The following is a 20182-nucleotide window of genomic DNA, read 5'->3' as shown; positions in this document are numbered from 1 at the left end:
TGGCAAATCAGAACCTTAACACCACGTATTATTTAGTTCTACAAGTCATTACGTGACAGCAGCGTGAAACATTCGATATAAAGACAAATACAAGATTACAAAATCACAAAATCAAAAGGAATTAGGCAGCTTGTCATGTCGTGGCAAGAAATTGACAGTTTTACGTACATTAAGAGATGTAGCCTTGCCTTATTTAGTTGAAAGAAGGAAACAAGGCCAACAATAGTTTGTTCACAGCGCTGTCTGCCATTGTATGGACTCCTTGTCGCATTCGTTTACCGTCTTTCTTCAAAATCTCCAGTACTAATGTTATTCTGCCATTGAATTGAATGTCTCTCTTCTTGGGATCTTACTGTACTTATTTTCCTCAGGTCGCATATAGTATCAAGATTCAACTGAAGCCATTATTGAAAACATTTAAATCGCACACAATAAAAAGAATACGCACAATGTTTTTTTAGCCTTTGGAAATTCTTGGTGAGGCCATGCCTCATTTCCTCATCTAACAAGCTGCCCTTATACTCCACTGCCACTTGCTTCATTTTCACTCGCTTTCCTCTTCAAAGACCCTATTTTTATCCAGTGATCCATTGCTAAACATTTTGCGCTCCACATCGAATGCTAAACAGGTGCTGTCACTCTGCTAAGCAAAGCTGCAACTCCGGTACTCTGCCTAAAAACTGACCCAAGACGGGACTCTGCCTAAAAACGGACCCAAGACGGGGGAAGCAAGCTGCAAGCGAGTCAACGACCACAAGCAATGAGACTGAGGCCCGGCTGGAGGACTGCCGTAAAACTCACAGGGACTGTTATCAGACAAACCAGTCTAGGTCTGCTGTACACCTAAAACCACAGTATCCAAAAGAAACTGTGCCCTGCTACCTGCATAGCTAAAAGATTCAGCGAAGAGGACAGAGCGAACAGGCGCTGTTGTGGATCCTATACCGAGGACTGCAGCTGTTTGTTGATTCTATCAAGAATTGAAAGCTTTGTTGCCGAGTTTGATCCAACGTGGGATTGAAGACTTTATTGCTAAGAGGAGAGCCTTTTGAACTGGACCCTTCAACAGATTGAGTTTCCAAACCAACGGACCAAAAGTCTAAGCTTCAAGGAACCATTGAGTATAATTTTGCATTTTCCTTTCATGGAACTAAATTGATTAATTGTAACACATTCACATAGAATTGAACTGTTAATTATTTAGTTTGCATAGTTTGCGTGTGAAATAACTTTTAGTGAAACTTGATGAAGTAAATATAAGTAATCTACCTCATGTTGTTGTATGAAGAATTTCTTTAAAAGTAAACTTGCCATATACCATTAACCCTTTGCAGTCAATTTATTAAGTGCGCGTCAGGCGCGTCAGGTCCAATTTATTTTCACACGCGCAGTTAATTTTAGATGCGCTGTTTAAAAGTATTTTTTTTCCCACAGTCAAACGGATTTAAAAGGCCCTGCATATCAACAAAGCACTCACTAGGCATCTCCAGCCCCGCCCCACCCTTTCGTTCATTATAACTTTCACATATGCTAATAAATAAATAATAATAATAGTCGTACATACCGATCAATCATCTCCTGATCACTCGTTTTATCACCAAACGCCTCAATAATGCGATCCAAGTCATTATTTTATTACTACAACATCTCAAAAAAGCTCTGCAAATGTCCGTGATATTCTCTGAGCGCTGATGCAGTACCAGCCAGCTTGTTTCCTTATGAATGTCCCTATCTGATGCCAGGGGCAAGTATGACTATTCCGACATTGGACCTGATAGGAATAATTGCAATGTCGGACCAGGTCCAACATAGGACCGCAAAGGGTTAATAAGCTTAATGTGATATATTCTAAGATTGTCTGCATCGTTTCACTCTGAAGCTGTGATTGTATGTGGGCGTGTGTGTGTGAGCAAGCTACTACGTCACAGCCTGCTTGCTTGCTCGAGTGCTGTTTGTATGTGAGGAGACAGGCGGTGTCATATTTCAATTGCCTGCTAGCCAGCATGAGTGCAGTGAGAGTTTTTGACTTGTGTTTGGTGCTTAGAGACTAAGATTTACTTTCTGACTTTTCTGATTTCTGTTTAATGTGTGTGTACTTAATAAAATACTACTATTGATTAAACATTCCTTGTGCTTGCGAGTATATGTGTGTTCATAGTAAATCCTCGATCTTTGTAACACGTCAATTAAATATTATTAATAAGAGAACTAATCAACCCAGATAAACATTCAATTATCAATTGTTTAATTGTTCCTGCATTACAATAAATTAAATAGAATGTGGTCTATTTTTAGTACAAAGTGCATAAATCAAAGTTGCTACACAGGCAAATTATTTACCAGGAATCTATTTTTAAACAAAGGAATTTATTAAACATGCATTCAACCTAATAATACGCTCAAAAATAAAAACGAGCGGGGGGCTCCCGAGTGGCCTATCTAGTAAAAGCACTCGCTAGAGTGCAGGATGCGCTCTATAGCCTGGACGTCGCGAGTTCGAGTCCAGGCTATTCCACAGCCGACCGTGGACGGGAGCTTCCAGGGGGCAGCGCTCAATTGGCCGAGCGTCGCCCGGGGGGAGGGAGGGTTAGGTCTGCCAGGGTGTCCTCGGCTCACCGCGCACCAGCGACCCCTGTAGTCTGGCCGGGCACCTGTGGGCTTGCCTGTAAGCTGCCCAGAGCTGCGTTGTCCTCCGACGCTGTAGTTCTGAGGCGGCTGCACGGTGAGTTTGCAGTGTGTAAAGAAGCGGGCGGCTGACTGCACACGCTTCGGAGGACAGCGTGTGTTCATCTTCACCCCTCCCGAGTCAGCGCAGGGGTGGTAGCGGTGAGCTGAGCATAATAAAATAATTGGGCATTTCAAATTGGGGAGAAAATAATAAAAACTAATTGGCAATGACTAAATTAAAAAAAAACAAAAAAACGAGCAAGGCAGAATATCAAACAATTAAGTAGGGAATACATTAAAACAATTGCACAGTCACTATTACATGAAACAAAGTTACAATAAAACAAAGCAGTAGACAACAATTTAATTGGTGAAAACAACTTCTATAGATTTCACTGTAAGCGATTATTTTATAATCGCTGAACTGTAAATTGCATGCAATTACAATGGAAACTCCTTCATAGTTTACCATACACAAAACAAGAAATACACATTTAGGATACCCATTAGTGAAATATCTGATTGCGTATTTTAAGAAATGTTCTAGTACTGCAGGTGACATAGTATTACTTGCATGAGACATTCTCTAAAATGACTTCACAATGAACACCACAACTAAGTTACCAAAATTACAATATGAACTCTTTATATGGTATTATACCTGTTATCAAATCACGTACATGTATTGTGGCGGGGTGCCCTGCCAATGTGCGTTTTTTGTGTTTTATGTTATATGCAGGATGTTCATATGTATGTGTGTAATGGTGCACAAAGTCTGGGTTATGTAGCATGGGTGATTTAAAATGTATATTTGTGTTTAGGCACGGGATTGCACAATCACTTCACATGCAGATTAAAGTGGGTATTTGTATGGGGGCACGGGGAGTGCAGAATTAGTTCACGTGCAGACTGTGCTGGGATTCAAGATTGATTAGCAAGTGAGTCCCAGCACAGAGTCAGCTTTCATGCACACAGGGTTGGTGTTCAGTGCGGAGAGAACGAATTTAAAATATAACAATTGCTACTCGTTCGTCCACTGTTTGTTTGTCTGTCTATTTATTTTGGCCAAGGTGCCGTTTTGTTTGTTCAGTGTTTCTGTTTTGTTCAAACCTTTTACTTATTTTACAATAAACCGGCGTACCAGTGCATTCATTCATACCTCAGTGCTGTCTGTGTCTGTTTCCTCCCTGGTCTGACGTCACCCACCAAGCCAATCTGTTCACACGTGTGTGTGTCTATATATATATATATATATATATATTGCTCTATATAGCATACCCTGATAAGCATTAGCTTGATAATTGCGTGTACCTTCCAGTCATATAGTTCCATTTTAGGGATAGCTGGATGTCTTAAGGGAACCAGAATGCGTCACACACCAACTCGACAGCTTTGCAGCCATTTTGAAGGGACCAATTGAGTAGCGGTGCACCTTACTACAACTTGGCAGTTATCTTGAAGGGACAATTTTAAGTTGCTAAAACTCTTGTCTAAGGGATTTTCAGAACAAAGGGAGGACAGAGAAAGTCTCTGATTGGCTAGTCATATCAGGGCCTAGACACTATTTGAAGTAGAGGGATCAATCAACGTCTCCTGTTTCGGACAGACTTTGAGTAGGTTACCTTGATTAATTGGTGATAACCCGTGTCTCTGCATTTGCATACTGAGTAAATTATCTTGATTAATTGGGGATAGCCAGTGTCTATGCATTCATAGACCTAAACTCATTACTGAGAATATCCATCTGTCTGCAATATGACCTACACATCCATATAAAATGACAAAGCGTTTAAAAGCGCTCCTTTCACAGGCAAATGCATATATATTATGCTTGTTAAGCAGGACATGACTGTACAAGTATAATACCTCATCTACAAAATTGTCCTTGAGAACACTGGCAAGTTATAAGCATTCCATTTAAACTGACATCATAAATACTTGATTTGATTCAGCAATAGGTGTGCATAAAGATAAACAGTATTCAAAATGGGCTTCTCCACAAATATAGTACAAGTATCGATATTACAGGGTCATATTTTAGCATTTCAAATACGCATTTTAAATCGCCTCTCTGTTAGTTAAGCTCAGTAGGAAAATGGGTTTCATATAAAATGTCAGACATTACTTTGGTATGACTTACTGTACTAAGTATGGTGGTGCAATTTTTCAAGATTATTGCTGTTCTTGGTGTAAGTAGGTAAACTTTATACAGTATAACATGATATTGAATGACAATATATTTTACAAAATCTAGTACTGGTATATGCTGGTATATAACCTTATGTTTTTGATATTTCCACAGCAATGGCAAAAGTCAGAACTTGCCAAGGTGCGGGGAGTTACCAGAGACCATTACAGATTTACAGAGATCAAGAGTGGGACTGGACAGCAGCCAACTTCTCAGCAAGTCATTTAAATTAGGCAGTGCTTCAAGAATAGGTAATCCAAGAATGCTCATGGTTACCTTCAGAAACCTATCATGACTCATTACGTCAGAGTCACATTCATTAAAAAAATTACTATAAACTTGTATGCATGTTTGTTTGATTGTACGGGTGGCCAAGGCATGAGATGCTTTGTCTATTTACTCTGAATTAAAACTAACAAGAAACATTTTAGGCATCCAATGTAATACAAATTAAATTACAGAACTGATGATATATATACAGTGCCGTGAAAAAGTATTTGCCCCCTGTCTGATTTTCTGCATTTTTGCACATTTTTCACATTGTATTTGGTCAGATTTTTTTGTGGGTTATAGTAGTATATAGAGGGGGTCTGAGAGAAAAAATGACACCAACATTTGGTGTGCAAGGTAATCAAACATGCAATCTTCAGGTGTGAAAAAGTTATTGCCCCTCCTAGTTAACTCAACCCAATTAAAGGGATAATTAGGGTCAGCAGTTTGAGTACTTTGGTTAACAACCAGGCCTGATTTGGGCCGGCACTGCCCAATATAAATCTGACTAACTTTGGCCCTTACCGTCAGAGTGAATGAAGTTGTCAGCACACAGGTTCTAGAGGCACATCATGCCACAAACAAAATAAATTCCGGAAAAAAGTTGTTGATGCCTATCAGTCTGGAAAGGGTTACAAAGCCATTTCTAAGGCTCTGGGGCTCCACTGAACCACGGTCAGCACCATATTGTCCAAATGGAGAAACTTTGGGACAGTAGTGAATCTTCCCAGGAGTGGCCGTCCTGCCAAAATCTCTCCAAGAGCAAGGTGTAAAATCGTCCAGGAAGTCACAAAGAACCCTAGAACAAACATCCAGGGATCTGCAGGCCTCTCTCGCCTCGGCTAAGGTCAGTGTTCATGACTCCACCATCAGAAAGACACTGGGCAAAAATGGGATTCATGGCAGAGTAGCAAGGCGGAAACCATTGCTCACTAAGAAGAACATGAATGCTCGTCTCAAGTTTGCCAAAAAGCACCTGGATGATCCTCAAGAGTTCTGGAACAACGTTCTATGGACAGATGAGTCAAAAGTGGAACTTGTTGGCCGACATGGGCCCTGTTATGTCTGGCGAAAACCAAACGCTGCATTCCACAGTAAGAACCTCATACCAACTGTCAAGCATGGTGGTGGTAGTGTCATGGTTTGGGGATGCTTTGCTGCATCAGGACCTGTACGCCTTGCCATCATTGAAGGAACCATGAATTCTGCTCTGTATCAGAGAATTCTACAGGAGAATGTCAGGCCACCCGTCCGTGAGCTGAAGCCTGAAGCGCAGCTGGGTCATGCAGCAAGACAATGATCCGAAACACACAAGCAAGTCTACATCAGAATGGTTGAAGAACAAGAAATTTGAAGTTTTGGAATGGCCTAGTCAAAGTCCAGACCTAAACCCCATTGAGATGTTGTGGCAGGACCTGAAACGAGCAGTTCATGCTCGAAAACCCACAAATGTCACTGAGTTGAAGCAGTTCTGCATGGAGGAGTGGGCCAAAATTCCTCCACGGCGCTGTGAGAGACTAATGAATAACTACAGGAAGCGTTTGGTTGCAGTTATTGCTGCTAAAGGTAGCGTAACCAGTTATTGAGTCTAAGGGGGTGATTACTTTTTCACACGGGGGCACTGGGTGTTGTATAACTTTCTTTAATAAATAAATGAAATATGTATCAAATTTTTGTGTTATTTGTTCTCTCGGGGTCCCTTTTATCTAATATTAGGTTTTGGTTGAAGATCTGATAACATTCAGTGTCAAAAATATGCAAAAATGCAGAAAATCAGACGGGGCAAATACTTTTTCACGGCACTGTATGTATGTGTATATATATATATATATATATATATATGTGTGTGTGTGTATATATATATATATATATATATATATATATATATATATATGTATATGTGTGTGTGTGTATATATATATATATATATATATATATATATATATATATATGTATATGTGTGTGTATATATATATATATATATATATATATATATATATATATATATATATATATAGTTTGAGAAAAAGGAAAACTGCTGTGTACCAGAATGATCAATAAGAAAAAAGAAAAAAGAAGAGGATATTCCAGGTTCTTAAAAAGGTAGAATAATTGATTACAAATCAATTATCAGGACGTTTCGGACTACAAGTCCTTCATCGGCTGAATACAGAAAAACTGTGCTTTAAGAAGTTGATAAAAAACAAACAAGTAGTCTTTTAAACAAAATTCCAGAATGATGATGATGAAGATGATGATGATGATGATGACCTCAGAATAGAATGTTCATTCCAAATGGCTCCAAAGTGCCTAGTTTGAAAATAAGTTCACATTCCTTTTGTTTCCTGACAGCATTAGTTCCATAGCATTGAACCATCCCACAAATTGTAATGTCTTCTATAGTGTGGTCATTTCTGTTAAAATGTCTGGCGACAGGAAAGGTAGAGGTGTTAATTCATATACTTCTCAGATGTTCCACAAAGCGATCGGCCAAGCGTCGTTTTGTTTCACCAATATATAGCTTGTTACTTTTGATGCAGCCAATGCAATATACTATTCCTTTACTAATGCAAGTAAAAGTATCATGGATAGTAAATGAGGATTTTGCTCCCTTAACTACTGTGTTGCTGTGAATGTATTTACAAGTTGCACAACGTGACCTATTGCATGGAAACGTACCCTTAAGACTGTCCAGATTGGGTCAAATGTTACTGTGGACCAGATGCTCTCTTAGATTTTTGTCGCTTCTGTATGACATTAGAGGAGGGTTATTGAAAATAGGAGCTGTAGAAGGATCATCTTGAAGAATGCTAAAAAAATTTTGTATGATGTGTTGTACTTTTTTGGTCATAGGATGATATGTAAGAACAAGGGGAATACAATTGTTGGTATTCTGTGTTTTGGTTTTGTACAAGGCATATATAGTATATATATATATATATATATATATATATATATATATATATATATATATATATATATATATATATATATATATATATATTTAATAGTACCAACAGTTTTGGAGAAATATTTAACATTTATACTCTATGGCCTCATTTTTATATAAAAACTGTACAGTAGCATTAGCTTAATCTTTTTGGAATATAATCCTTAGGGAAAATGCAAAGTCTCACTCCCATTGTGCCCAAAGTTGTGTTTTTCTTCATTTTTACAGTACCTACACACTGGAATTAAAATACACCAAAATGCCATACATTGTCAACTTTTTTTTTTTCACTATCACAGAGAATGTTGCTGAATTTAGACCAAAGAGTGCCACAGATGGTGATGCCAGTGAATCAATTTTTCTTCTCAGGTATGGAGGTTAAGTTCCACCATTCAGTCTCCATTTGTCAAATTGTGTGCTCTAAAATCAGACTAAATAGTCTGGTGATCCTGAGCCTCGGGCAATTTATTATTATTATTATTATTATTATTATTATTATTATTATTATTATTATTATTATTATTTAATTTTTTTTATTATTGTTTTAAACAGTTCTCGTCCAACCCCAAGGACAAGCACTGCTATGCAAAATTCAGTACAAGAAGCATCTAAAATTCAGGTGAGTTCAATTTAATTTTTTTTTATCAAATATTGTGCATGCTAACATTAAATGGGCAGCAGTGTGGAGTAGTGGTTAGGGCTCTGGACTCTTGACCGGAGGGTTGTGGGTTCAATCCCTAGTGGGGGACACTGCTGCTGTACCCTTGAGCAAGGTACTTTACCTAGATTGCTCCAGTAAAAACCCAACTGTATAAATGGGTAATTGTATGTAAAAATAATGTGGTATCTTGTAACATTTGTAAGTCGCCCTGGATAAGGGTGTCTGCTAAGAAATAAATAATAATAAAATAATAATAAATAATACTGCCATCTTCTGCCTGTACTGCAGTTTAAGTAGGGCTTTTGTTTTTATTCATTTCATTTTACAGTGTTTTATTTTTTAGCTATTTTTGAGATACCCCGAAATCAGGTTTTTTGGGGGCTTTCGCTTTTTATATATTGTATGAAATTATTGTTTTCGGTAATCCAAAAATGCTTGAGCGTTTTTTTTCTGTTACAACATGTATAGTAACGCGACAGTACTTGCACACTTAAGCTGTACCTTCTTTCCTTTGCTGTTTTCATCAACAAAATCCTTATGGTCATGGGCACATTCTTCTGGGGTTTTTGTGTGTCTAGGATTTTTTTTTTTTACATTTCGTCACAATTTCCAATTTTGTTTTAAATCCTCCCTAACTAACTGTAATACGGCTTTAAATCTAGCAAACAAGCTTCCATTCCTAATTGTAATCTCGTTTTAAATCTTGCAAGCGGAGTCTCCAATAGAAATTTAGGAATTTGCTGCCACTTGTTGGGGTGGGTTTAAAGTATTCAGATCGAATGGGAAAGGGGTGAAGTCAACGTGAATTGAGTAACCATTTCCAGTGTTATTCCAGTGTTTATTGCTATACACCGTTTACATTTATTTTTGTATCAGTGGTGTTTTACCAGTTAAAACTCCAAATTAGAAGCCCTAAGTATAAGTCTGTCTGCTTTTATTCTTTGTTAGTTGTATGTTGTACAACAAAAGTAAGAACTTATTTAGATAATAATAGATTAAAATTGATATTCTCTTTGTGAACATATCATTTTGAAATGTTGAAGTACAGATAAAAAGCTAACAAATGTAAAAAAAAAAAAAAAAAAAAAAAAAAAGTCAGTTCAGAATGCAACAAAATAATGTCCAGGGTAAAAAAAAAATATTTTTAATAACAAGAAGTGTAACCAAGATAGCATTCTTCCTATAGGAAATCAAGTATCAACCTTAAATGCTGTGATTTTGCCAGATATCAAATCTGCAATTTTAATGGATTGGTTAAATTATAATTCAGGGTTCAAGATGATGTCCCAGATAACAAGCAGTACATTTTTAGAAAATGAAGAGCAGTGGTGGAAAGAATGTGAATAATTATCCACACTGTGGCATAATGGAGTGTTTTGTATAGAGGTATTTGCTTACTGATGTTGCTAGGAGACCTGCCTCTGGAGTTACAGGCTAGCTTTCTCAGCAAAATTGAAAGGCTGCATAGAAACAAGGGAGAACCATAACAATACAAAGTTAATGTTTCACTTAAGAAAAAAAAAGTGTGTTAATTTAATTAAGTTTATTTAAATGTGAGACTGTTAAGATTACTTCCAGTATATCAAATATTGCTAAATGTAATATTCATTCAGTCTGATCTCTGAAAATCAGACACGTTCCTGCCATCCTTCTACTCTGTATTTGCAGTTTGCAACCCTTGCATATTTACGTCAAGAATACTGTTTTTTATTAATACAGGAACAAATGAAACATTGTAAACTATTATGGTGTATTGGCATATTATGGTATCCATCCCCAAAATTGGAATGGAGAATGCAATAGTGCAAGTGATTATTATTTATTTTTTTTATATGCAAGGCTTTGCTAGCTGTTGCTAAGTGTTTCATACAATGTTGGCACAGAGAGAAACACAGAACAGACACAAGGGGGGTTACGTTAGTCTGTTGGCATTTTAAAAAAAGAGCTCGTAATAATATTCTTAGGCATTGCTTTGATATAAAACATTAGTCATGAAGATAAATACTATCCCCCTTCCCCCTGCTCATACAGTTGGAAAAGCCAGGTAGCTAGCTAATGCTGTAAGAAGTTATAATCCAATCGTCCAGTGTTAAAGGTTTGACGCAGCAGCCAAAAGACAGTGACGTTGTTTTGAAGGTCAAAAGCACAATGACCTTTTACAATCTTTCATCTAGTGGATTCAGAAACATAATAGCAAGGAGTTTTGCAATTATAAATATCTCGGAGATAAAAAAAAAGAGCTTTAATGTGTTATTGTCATTTGATTAACTTAGCTTTAAGAAGCAAGCTGTCTGGTATGGTGTTATTGCTATTATGACTCAATCTTTCCTGTCTTGTATTGTTATTTTTAGATACTGCACATAGCAACATGATATGATTAATTAGTTTTTGTTTTGTTATTATACTATTTTCCCACTGTGATAGGGGGTGTGGGGTGCAACAGTTTTATTCACAGGTAGCGCACATGAAAGAAAACAAAATCTAGTAGTGGTAACAACTGGGTGAACATACATAGCAATGTAAAATGATCAAATAGAAAAAGAAAACACTGACAAAACACAGCTCGGCACTGCTCCTACTATAAAGAAGGGCCCCTCGAACTCACCTCAAACTCACTATACTTTCTTAGGACTGAAATCTTGAAAGTAATCCCTATCCTATTCCTATACAATAACAAGTCGATCTCTGACCCCCGAGATTTCAAAAAAAGTATTTTGGCTGCTCACCGTGCTGTAGTTGTCTTTCACAGACGTGCAAACTGGCTTGCCCTGGCTCGAAGCAGAGAGGTGTGTTTCAGGAGCTCCCTTTTATAGCAGGGTGCTCTGCTGGGATGCGCCCACCAGCTGGTTAAGGAATCTCAGTCAACCAATCTTCAGCTACGATACCCTGTAAACAAAACTCAGCTGGCAACATATCACAGGCAGAGCATCTGGCTCTCTTCTGCAAATACATGCATGCGTCTGAGAAGCCAGTGATGGAACGCGGTCCCTATTACACCCACAAATAAAATAAATGGTAAAATATTATTGACCTTGACTTTGACCTAGAGATTGGCTGTTTTTTTAACAGTCTATAAAACAACTAAAAGATTAATTTAATTAATACAGTCGCAGACAAAAGTATTTGGGAAGTTAAAAAAAAAAAAAGAGAAAAAACACAAAAAGTGATTTCTATAATTTCTAATTCTATTGAAAGATAGAGATTCAGCTTTATAATAATAAAAAAAAAATATTACATAACATGCATACTATGAAAAATAACATGCACAAATGAATTTCAGACTTTGACAAAAGTATTTGGGCACCCTTACATTAGTATTTTGTGTGTCCCCTCCTTCCTTTACAGCTTGCAGTCTCTTTTGCATTTTGAAACCAGTTCCTGGCATCTTTCCGGAGATAGTTTTGCACATCCTTCAACAGATACAGCTTTGAGTTTGGCCATCGACCTGGGTTTCCTTTTTGCAACAGCAGCCTTCAAGTCAATCCACAACATCTCGATGGGATTTAAGTCTGGGGACTGAGATGGCCAATCCATAACTGTAATCTTCCTTTTTTTCAGAAATTCCTTTGTAGACTTCACAGAATGCTTAGGGTCATTATCCTGCTGGAATACAAACTTCCGTCCAATAAGCCTTCTAGCACTGAGTAACAGATTAGTTGATATTTTGCAGCATTCATTGATCCTTCTACAATACTAAGGTCGCCAGTGCCTCAGGAAGAAAAACAAGCCCATACCATCACGCAGTCACCATGCTTAGCACTGGGCATGATGAACGTTTCTTTAAATTCTTCTCCTCTCTTCCTCCAAACATATTGTTGCTTTCTTGGTGAAAAAAGTTATATTTTGGATTCGTCTGACCATAAAATTTGGTTGAAGAAATCATCAGGCTTCTTCAAGTACTCAATGGAAAACTCCAGTTGCTTTCTTTTGTGTATTGTTTTTAACAAAGGTTTGCATCTTGGTTTTTGCCCATGTACATTCATCTTGTTAAGGCATCATTGAATTGTTCGCTTGTGAATTTCTTCACCATCTTCTCTCGATTCATGTGTCAAATCTTTTGTAGTAATCTGAGGATTTTGTCAGGCTGCTCGAATGATTCTTCTTCCAGATTTTGCAGACATCTTTCTTGGTCTTTGTGTCGGGGTACTCCCTGCCCCTGTGTTGATTATATTATTATCATTTAAATGTATTTTATTTGACCAGCATGGTACTTGTTTTGTTTGAGTTTGTCTGTTTATTTTGGCTACTGTGCCGTTTTGTGAGGTGTTTTTTGTTTAAATATTTTTTTTATAATAATCTCCTTTTCGCCTGTGTTATTGTCAGTAATAGCCCTCGCAGTGCTTTTGGGTAAACCAAGTCTTTCTGCTATTTCTGGTAGTTTCCCTTTTTGCGTTTAGTTGTATCACTGCCATTTTGAGATCGTTGCTGTTCTCTTCAGTTTTAACCATTTTTGTTGCTTTTTAATCACAAATTTCCAATTTTATTTTTCAGCACTTGATGATTATGTATTTATTTATTCTATAATTATCATCAGGTGTTGGTTTTCAATCATGATAATTAGCAACAAATGTGTTTCATACGAAATATGTTGATTGCCCAAATACATTTGTCAAAGTATGAAATTTAGTTTATGCATGTTATTTAATAATTTGTTGTTTTATTATAAAGTGGAATCTCTACTTTAATTTATATCTTTCAATAAAACAATTAGAAATGATAGAAATCACTTTCTTTCTGTTTTTTCTCATTTAACTGCCCAAATATTTGTCTGCGACTGTATATAGCTAGAAGTATATTCTAATTAAGACATTTAACAATTAGTATTCATTACAGTACATATGTCCTTTGTGATGTCATCCTTTGACAATAACACCAGATGTATATGTTATAACAAATAGTAGGGTGTTACCCTTGATTCATGTTCCGGCCTGAGGTCGATATACAGTGCCTTGCATAAGTATTCACCCCCCTTGGACTTTTCCACATTTTGTAGTGTTACAACCTGGAATTAAAATGGATTTAATTAGGATTTGTTGTCACTGATCTACACAAAATAGTCCATAATGTCAAAGTGGGGAAAAAAATCTACATATTTTTCAAAATGATTTACATATAAAAAACTGAAAAGTCTTGATTGCATAAGTATTCACCCCCTTTGCTGTGACACCCCTAAATAAGCTCTGGTGCAACCAATTGCCTTCAGAAGTCACATAATTAGTTGAATGGAATCCACCTGTGTGCAATTAAAGTGTCACATGATCTCAGATTAAATACACATGTTTCTGGAAGGCCCCAGAGTTTGTTAGAGAGCATATCTAAACAAACAGCATCATGAAGACCAAGGAGCTATCAAAACAAGTCTGGAATAAAGTTCTGGAGAAGCACCAATCAGGGTTGGGTTATAAAAAAATATCCCAAACTTTGAACATCCCCCGGAGCACCGTTAAATCCATTATTAAAAAATGGAAAGAATATGGCACAACCGCGACTCTGCCAAGAGAAGGCCGTCCACCAAAACTCAGTGACCAGGTAAGGAGGGCATTAGTTAGAGAAACAACCAAGAGGCCAATGGTAACTCTGAAGGAGCTGGAGAAACCGTCCATGGGACAACTATAACCCGGACGCTCCACAAAGCTGGGCTTTATGGAAGAGTGGCGAGAAGAAAGCCATTGCTGAAAAAAACCAATATCAAATCCCGTTTGGATTTTGCCAAAAGGCATGTGGGAGACACAGCAAACGTGGAAAAAGGTTCTCTGGTCTGATGAGACCAAAATTGAACTTTGTGGCCTTAGCGCAAAACGCTATGTGTGGCGCAAAGCCAACACTGCTCATCACCCTGAGAACACCATCCCCACAGTGAAGCATGGTGGTGGCAGCATCACGTTATGGGGATGCTTTTCATCGGCAGGGACTGGGAAACTGGTCAGGATTGAGGACAAGATGGATGGAGCCAAATAGAGGGAAATTCTAGAGGAAAACCTGTTTCAGTCTGCAAGAGACCTGGGACTGGGGCGGAGGTTCACCTTCCAGCAGGACAATGACCCTAAACACACAGCCAAAGCTACACTGGAGTGGTTTAAAAACAAGAACCTGAATGTCTTAGAATGGCCCAGTCAAAGCCCAGACCTCAATCCAATTGAGAATCTGTGGAAAGACTTGAAAATTGCTGTTCACCAACGGTCCCCATCCAACTTGACAGAGCTTGAGCAATTTTGCCAAGAAGAATGGGCAAAAATTGCAGGATCCAGATGTGCAAAGCTGGTAGAGACTTACCCAAAAAGACTCACAGCTGTAATTGCTGCCAAAGGTGCTTCTACCAAGTATTGACTCGGGGGGGTGAATACTTATGCAACCAACAAATGTCTTTTTTTTTGTTTAATTAACTTTTGTGTCACAATAAAAATATTTTGCACCTTCAAAGTGTTAAGTATGTTGTGTAAATCAAATGGTAAAAATCCCAATTAAATCCATTTTAATTCCAGGTTGTAACACTACAAAATGTGGAAAAGTCCAAGGGGAGTGAATACTTATGCAAGGCACTGTATAAGCAAGCTTGCAATTGATAATATTCAGTTTGTTTAAACAATAATAATTTTATTCGTACAACATTAAGGTAATTATTCAAAACAGCTTTTATAGTATCATCTATAAGATTCTCTCAAAATCACTGTGCAGACTCTTCCTAGTTCCCATAAACGAAACAAACAAAAAAAACAAACATTAAGTTGTGGTTCTTAAAAAGCTATGCTTCATTACTGAAATATCTGATTCCGTATTAAGATACGTGTGCGACAAAGCAACTGTTATAGTATTACATATAACTAGGGCTTCTGATTTTTGGTTTTAACCGATAGTCCCCGATAAGACACTGCCGATACAAGAAAAATGATATCGGTGGATAGCCAATAAACACCGGAAAAACTGTGGAAATGGTTAATCAGTTCACATTGATTTTACCCTTTTCCCTAAAAAAATAAAACCTACTACAAAATAATAATAAATACATTTCCCAGTGCTGCTGGGCAATGTCCCGCCTCCCTGACTTGCATCTATCATTGATTCGTTCTGAATACTTTAAACCCGCCCCAACAACTGAGTGACAGCACATTCCTGCATTTCTATTGGAGACTCCGCTTGCAAGATTTAAAACGAGATTACAATCAGGATGGAGGGTTGTTAGCGGGATTTAAAGCTATATTACAGTTAAGATACGGAGGATTTAAAACAGAATTGTGGCGAAATGTACAAAAATGCCTACACACAAAAACCCCAGAAGAATGTGCCCGTGACCATTGGGATTTCGTTGTTGAAGACAGCAAAGGAAAGAAGGTACAACTTAAGTGTGCAGGTACTGTCGAGTTACTATTATACATATTTTGACAGAAAAAAAAAAACTCTCAAGCATTTTGAAAAGTAACCGAAAACACGTATTTCATACAGTATATCAAAAAAGAAAGCCCCGAAAAAAAAAGATTTACATAAAACTCGAAAATAGCTAATGATAAGCACCGAAAAATACAATTAATAAAACCCGAAAAACAGAAGCCCTACATATAACACATTTTCTAAAAATGACTAATGAGTACAATACGTTTACAACAATTAACATGGGAACACTTTTGTAGTTTCCTAAGGACAAATCAAATTGTACTGGATGAAGTCCGATTTTTTAATAAAAATAATTATCTTTTGGCAAAAAAAAAAAAAAAAAAATCTGCATAAAAAAATCAGTATATTTTGAATGAGACATCTAGGGTTAAAGTTTGTTTGCGTAATTACATTAACCTAGTAATGAAAGTTTCTCATTATTCATTCTTTTTTCCCCCCATAGCATGACCCCTCATTTACCAGTGAGAGTGATGTGAATTCAAGAATTCGAGAACTAATCTACACTGACTCTGACCTCACTCTCACACCAATCATAGACAATCCCAAGGTACTAGAAGTCATTTAAATTTACTGCTGTGTTTTGCAAGATACCCTGAGTGGATTGTGCTGTACTATAATTAACTTTCTATGACTTAGTTTTGTCTGTACTACTGTGTACTTTGTACTGTGTCTGCCCTTTTCCTGCCTTTCTTTGTTAAATAATACCAATTCACATTGAAGGTTCTATATATTGTGTACAGCAAATGACCAGCAGCTTTTCTCAATCTTGGAAATAAGCAAAGCAGTAACTATATCTTAATCTGCTGATTTCCAAATCTAAACATATTACTTTATGAAGTAGACACAATAAACTGTATTGATTTTTTTTTTTTAAGCCAACCAGTGGCATGATGATTTAACGTGTACAGCGTGAGACACAATCACTGTTTTAAATGAATACTGTACACTCCCCAGTCATTTGAATGGTTTACATCAACATGTACCTAAATGTTTTGTTTGTGTTTAATAGATAATGAAGCCTGCCCCTGTGAGGTTTGACTCCAAAACCCTGTGTGTTCCTCCGTATTCAGGTCAGCACACAATCAGGAATGCTGGAAATGCTGTAGAGTATTCAAATATTGCCCCCCTCTAAGGAATAGCTCTTTGTATTACAGACACCAAGCCTTGATGTGATATAAAAATCTAATTGATATATATAAATTGGACAATTATCAAGCTACACACAAAACAAAATAATGCTAGTAGCAAAAAAGTTATTTAAATTATTGTGGAAATGGAGAAATTGGATGGGTGCTTAGCCTTCCCCTACTATATTCAAAGCTAGACAAAACATATAACTAGATTTATTTCAAGAGTCTACAAGCAAAGCTGCATGGCAGACTTTTATATTGGCAATGTCTTTGTCACCCTATTGGTCTTTACGTTTATTAGTTTCCTCACATTAAGCTCGCATGAGATAAAATAGCTCACCTTAAAGTAATTGTACCTAAAAAAAGAATTCCATAAATCTTAGCTATTTTGCATTTCCTTTAGCCACATAGGTCTTGAATGCACAGTTTTAAGAGAAACACATGTTATAGCACATATGTATTTTAATTTTAAAACATGTCCAAGAGGTACTAAAAGCATGGCTTGTTTTCTTTAACCTAGCGTAGAATAATATTTCATGGTTTGAAATTAAAATACATGTTTGGTGTTTCTTTCAAAACTGCACATATGAGACCTGTAAAATTAATTGATGTACGCGGCGGAGACTTTTTATGGAACTATTTTGTACAATTACTTTGACATATTCTATAAGAAATAGAATATAGAATGGTCACTTTATTAATAGAGAGTTAAACATAAAAATTTTGTTAAAAAGGCATTCTCATATTATGGTATCCCTAGCATATATTGCAAGTAATTATGAACAAGTCAGTAGTTCTGACAGAGAGATGATAGCAGAAACCTGGCTGGCAAAGTGCCTTTGTGTTCAAATACTATGTGATCCATTCTTGAGAATGGAGTGTGCTGAAGGTTCTCACCCTAACTTCTTAGAAGGAACTGCAGGCAATTATTGAGTAAGATCATATCACTTTGGTATACTTTGGTATACTAAAAAAAAAAAAAAAAAAAAAAAAAAAAAACCCATGCCTAACCTCTGTAGGTTTGGTTGAATTCACCTTAAAAGTACAATAACCCCCAGAAGCACTGTACACTTTTAACCTACTAGGATAAACACAGTATTAATTGGTTCATATTCCACTAATAAGAAAACTGTTTACAATAGTAATCATTTTGTCTTTGAGTAATATCATGTTTGCTTTGTATCCAAAAGAAAAATAGGATTACATTTTATTTAAAATGTTATGTTAGAATATGTCTTTCCACCCAGGATTTACCTGTACATTCCAGGTAGAAGCAGCACCCTTTCAACTTACTTTCAAAAAAAGTAATCACATCTCCTTCTCTTTGTGTGGCTTACTTTCAGAAATTTTAACCGGGAAAGGTTAGGATTCTGATTAACACCAGTTCTTCTGGATTAGTAGATTAGCAGAGATAGCTTTAAAGTCCCAAATATGAGAAAACCAAGTCAGTTTCACCAGAGGAATTCTAACCAAGTCAGTTTCACCAGAGGAATTCTAACCAAGTCAGTTTCACCAGAGGAATTCTAACCAAGTCAGTTTCACCAGAGGAATTCTAACCAAGTCAGTTTCATCAGAGGAATTCTAACCAAGTCAGTTTCACCAGAGGAATTCTAATCTTTTTTTATGTTATGTATGCATTGCAGCTGAGAAGCTGGTATCTCTGAAAGATCAGGATTGGAGTGGCTTTGTGCAGCAACTGTGCTCATCTCTGGAATCGAGTGAAAAAAGCAGTGGGTCTCCCAGGAATAAACTGAACCTGTTGTGCTATCTTTGCACTGTTTCTGGTCACAAGGAGGTAGCCACAAGGTTAATAAACTCGCAGCTGGTAAGTCTCAGACATTATTCTCTACCTATTTTGCATTGCATTAGAATTCAGCTGCATTTTTAATAGTTGACTTATTAAGCTCATTTAAGAAATTACAGGCTTCCACGTACAGATTCAATGCAAAATTAAGTTTGGAGGAGCCAGATTGGCCTACTGTAGGTCAGACATTTGCCAGGATGAAGGGTAGATTTTCCCTATAGTGAAATGGTGTTGCGGTTTAAGAATAACTTTTAATGTACTTGTATACTGTAGCAGCTTTCAATGGTACTGACCAGCATTTAATTAGAGAAAAATCTTACTCCCAGATTATTACTTCAGGTAATATCAAGAAAAAGGCAGTAGAGAAGTTAATAAATGAATGATTTAGTGTAATTGCCAAATTAAGTATTTGACAATTATATTTGAAAGAAACTGCAATTGCAGGATTTAAACACCAGGTGGCACAGATAAAACTATTAAGTACAAAAAGAAAGATCAGTTTAGAATTTACTTTAACAATAATATTACTTACGCCAGTGTCTGTATTTAGCTTTTACAGTGCTTTTTTTATTTTTTATATATATAATAAATCTTTATAAACTTTTTTTTATGCACTGTAGTAAAATGTTGTAAAAGCATAGCAAGGTGTAGAAACCAGAATGGTAAAAGCATAGAGCAAATATAGAAAAGCACTGTGCAAATATACTGTGGTAACTTTTAGAAGGGAAAATCTTTTTGTGCTGCTTTTTAATTTCAGTACATTACCAAATTCAATTTTGGAGAAAAAAATGATGGTAAGAGAGGTTGAAGCTATCGGTACAACAACTGAATTGCTTGGTCACCTTAAAGATCACCTTTTAATGGGAATTTTCACTCATCAGAGAAAAAAAAAAAAAAACCGTTAACCTTGCATTAATTTTTAATTGCACTAACCTTGCATTAATTTTTTTTCTATATCACTATTAAGAGCATGCATTTTAAATGGTAAAAATGCTCTTCAAATACTTACATTGTGATTCTGGAAGAAAGTGAGTGGTGACACGAACTCATCACACAAGTCATCTGTGCTGTCAGTTTAACTCAGGCTGTCATTGGAACCAGTGCCTCTGAGCTGGAATTTGCA

At 36.7% G+C, this 20182-nt stretch overlaps 1 protein-coding gene across 3 annotated transcripts in view; it reads left to right on the top strand.

Annotated features, from left to right (window-relative positions):
* Positions 1 to 20182, top strand: part of ulk4 (unc-51 like kinase 4) — a 261384-nt gene that overhangs the window by 10455 nt on the left and 230747 nt on the right. For all 3 annotated transcript variants that reach the window (XM_059013181.1, XM_059013174.1, XM_059013164.1), the window contains exons 10-15: positions 4970 to 5106; positions 8375 to 8444; positions 8628 to 8694; positions 16568 to 16672; positions 17135 to 17195; positions 18899 to 19080. In XM_059013181.1, the coding sequence (XP_058869164.1) occupies positions 4970 to 5106; positions 8375 to 8444; positions 8628 to 8694; positions 16568 to 16672; positions 17135 to 17195; positions 18899 to 19080 (622 nt within the window). The remainder of the gene's footprint in view (positions 1 to 4969; positions 5107 to 8374; positions 8445 to 8627; positions 8695 to 16567; positions 16673 to 17134; positions 17196 to 18898; positions 19081 to 20182) is intronic.

Source organism: Acipenser ruthenus, chromosome 3 (genome assembly GCF_902713425.1).
Source record: "Acipenser ruthenus chromosome 3, fAciRut3.2 maternal haplotype, whole genome shotgun sequence".
In the NCBI taxonomy this organism is placed as follows: domain Eukaryota; kingdom Metazoa; phylum Chordata; class Actinopteri; order Acipenseriformes; family Acipenseridae; genus Acipenser; species Acipenser ruthenus.
Note: the sequence above shows the minus strand (reverse complement) of the source record. Positions and strands in the feature narration are given on the sequence as shown.